The 2,754-nt window shown below is 30.8% G+C and overlaps 1 protein-coding gene across 1 annotated transcript; it reads right to left on the reverse strand.

Moving 5' to 3' along the window:
• Positions 1-468, reverse strand: LOC120576099 (secreted RxLR effector protein 78-like). Its single transcript, XM_039827088.1, has one exon. The coding sequence runs from the start codon at positions 466-468 to the stop codon at positions 1-3; it is 468 nt and encodes a 155-aa protein (XP_039683022.1).
• Positions 469-2,754: the final 2,286 nt, after the last annotated feature.

Genomic DNA, 2,754 nt, shown 5'->3' on the forward strand with positions numbered 1-2,754 from the left:
CTAAGTGTCATCTGCAAATTGTAAATGAGACACAACGGTTGGATTAGAGGAGCCCACCGTGTATCCTGTAAACAGATTATTCCCCACCACAGACGACATCAACACATTCATCCCCTCCGCAGCTAACAAAAACAGAAACGGAGAAAGAGGGTCTCCTTGACGTAACCCCCGTTGCAAAGGGAACTCTTCTGTAGGGCTACCATTAACTAAAATTGAAGCCGTCGCCGTTGTCACACATTCCTTTATCCACTTTCTCCAAAGCACTGGGAACTCCATTTTTTTCATAACCGCAACCAGATATCCCCAATCAACCGAATCATAAGCTTTCTCAAAGTCAACTTTAAATAGCATCAATTCCTTCTTAGCCTTTCTAGCCTCATCTACCACCTCATTAGCAATCAAAATACCATCAAGAATCTGTCTATTATTTACAAACGCTGTTTGGGTTTCCGAAACAACCGTTCCCATGACCTTTTTGAGCCTATTTGCTAAGACCTTAGCCAAAATTTTATAGAGGGAGCCCACCAAAGAAATAGGCCTGAAATCGTTAAGACGCTGCGGACTATCAATTTTAGGAATCAAAGCTATGAAAGTATTATTGATACCTCGAGACAATTGGTTGATATTTATTAATATACTTACGCAGAATCCAACTTATTTATTAATATGAGTTCTTATTTATGTTTTCATGTAATTAAAGATATTTATAAATAAATAAATTAAAGATATAAATAGATAAATAAAAGCTTTGAAATTGGTTTAAAACGGTTTTTCTCAAAACAACAAGTCTTAACAACAACAACAACAATTCATAATCATGATTCCAACCACAAATCAACAACAAACCATCACTTTTCATCAATTGAGCATAATTCACAAACTACCCATTTATATATATCATAAACATGTAATTTCAACAACAACAATTCAAATATCATCAAATTCTTGTACCCAAACATATCTCTACAAGATAAGCACGATTAAAATAGTTTATGCATAAATCTGCACAAGAACGTTAGAATGTTCTGAGGCAATTTCACTAACTTAACTTTTCGAAGTAGACCACTTGAGAATTAATTTTAAGCTTCAGGTTAATTTTAAAGGGTCACAATTCAACCCCCCTCCCTCCTTGTGACTATTTTATTTACTTCATAGGGGTGCATTAGATAGTAGCCTATGTGCAAATTTTGTAGTTTTCATCCATTTTCCGAGCGTTTTTCCTTCTTGAAATGCCTTGAAACTTGAGATGAATTTTTATCATCTTGTATTGTGTTCACAGACCTTTTAAGAACCATTGATCTTCATCCTTCATATCCTTGATTCTTCACATGTTTTCTTGTTTCATCGTTTACATGATTTCTCACTAGGAAGACTCAAAACAGCTATCGGGTTGCATGATCTAGGTTAAAAGTGAATTACAACGAATCGAATGAAAACAATACAAAATGTTACACAAACCATTGACAACTCCTCTAAATGACCTCTTATTTGCCTTCAAATGCAAACAAAATAACTAAAAACATAGTCTGAAATAACGTAATTAGTTACTCCTTCGTCAAGTCTCATAATATTAAAAAGATTATGAGTTTAACTAAGATTAATTATACAAATTTGCCGCAGTATGATTTTCTTATAAGAGTGGTAGATTTCTATACAAATAGTTAGCTTCCTAAAGCGACTAGTAGTATTATCGCAAAGAGTCATATTTCTACAGGTCACCTCAAGAAATAGGGTAAAGAAAAATAATCAAGTGAATAGTAATTGTATTTTTATTTTAACTTGTAAAACATGTTTGTATATTTTTGATTTATTTATTTATAAATATCTTTAATTACATGAAATCATAAATAAGAACTCATATTAATAAATAAGTTGGATTCTGCTTTTTATGTTTGATATGATATTCTCTATTTTATTTTACAATTTTTATTTTATATCTAAAATGGACCTTCATCCTTCATATCTTTGATACCTCATAATTTGTCATTTACATGATTTCTTATTAAGAAGATTCAAAATACCTATCAAGTTGCATGATCCTTGATAAAGGTGAATTACAACGACTCGAATGAAAACTATACAAAATGCAACACAAACTACTGACAACTCCTCTAAATGACATCTTATTTACCTTCAAATGCAAAATAAAATAACTAAAAAACATATCCTGAAATAACATAAGTTACTCCTTTATCAAGGCATATAATATTAAAAAGAATATGAATTTAAGTAAGATTAATTATAAAACTTTGTAGGAGTACGATTTTCACATAGCATTAGTAGATTTCTATACAAATAGTTAGGTTCCTAAACCAATTAGTAGTACTGTCACAAAGAGTCATATTTGTACAAGTCACCTCTAAAAAAGGGTAAAGACAATAAATAAATTGAAAAGTAATTTTATTTCTATTTTAACTTGTAAAATATTATATATATATATATATATGTATATATATGTATGTGTTTCTATGTGATTAATTGCCTCTGTGTGTATTTTAGTTGGGATTAGTAGAATTCGGTGTTAGAAGAGTATTTTAGTCATTTTGGATTCCGGGGTAATTTGGTCATTTTGTAAGCAAGGGTAAAATAGTAATTTTATGGTGAGAATTATTTTTAGTGTTTTAAGTGAGAACCATTATTTTTACTAAGTTACTAGTGGGTTGTGAGAATTAGTTAAGAGTCGGTAACTATTCGTTATTATAACTGTAAGTGAATAGAAACGTTGTGAATTAGTCTTGACTCAAGATAGTTAGT

This window comes from Medicago truncatula, chromosome 6, assembly GCF_003473485.1.
Source record: "Medicago truncatula cultivar Jemalong A17 chromosome 6, MtrunA17r5.0-ANR, whole genome shotgun sequence".
In the NCBI taxonomy this organism is placed as follows: Eukaryota; Viridiplantae; Streptophyta; class Magnoliopsida; order Fabales; family Fabaceae; genus Medicago; species Medicago truncatula.

Excerpts from the sequence above, each read along its gene's own strand:
- LOC120576099 (XM_039827088.1), bottom strand. The coding sequence starts at position 468 with ATGGGAACGGTTGTTTCGGAAACCCAAACAGCGTTTGTAAATAATAGA.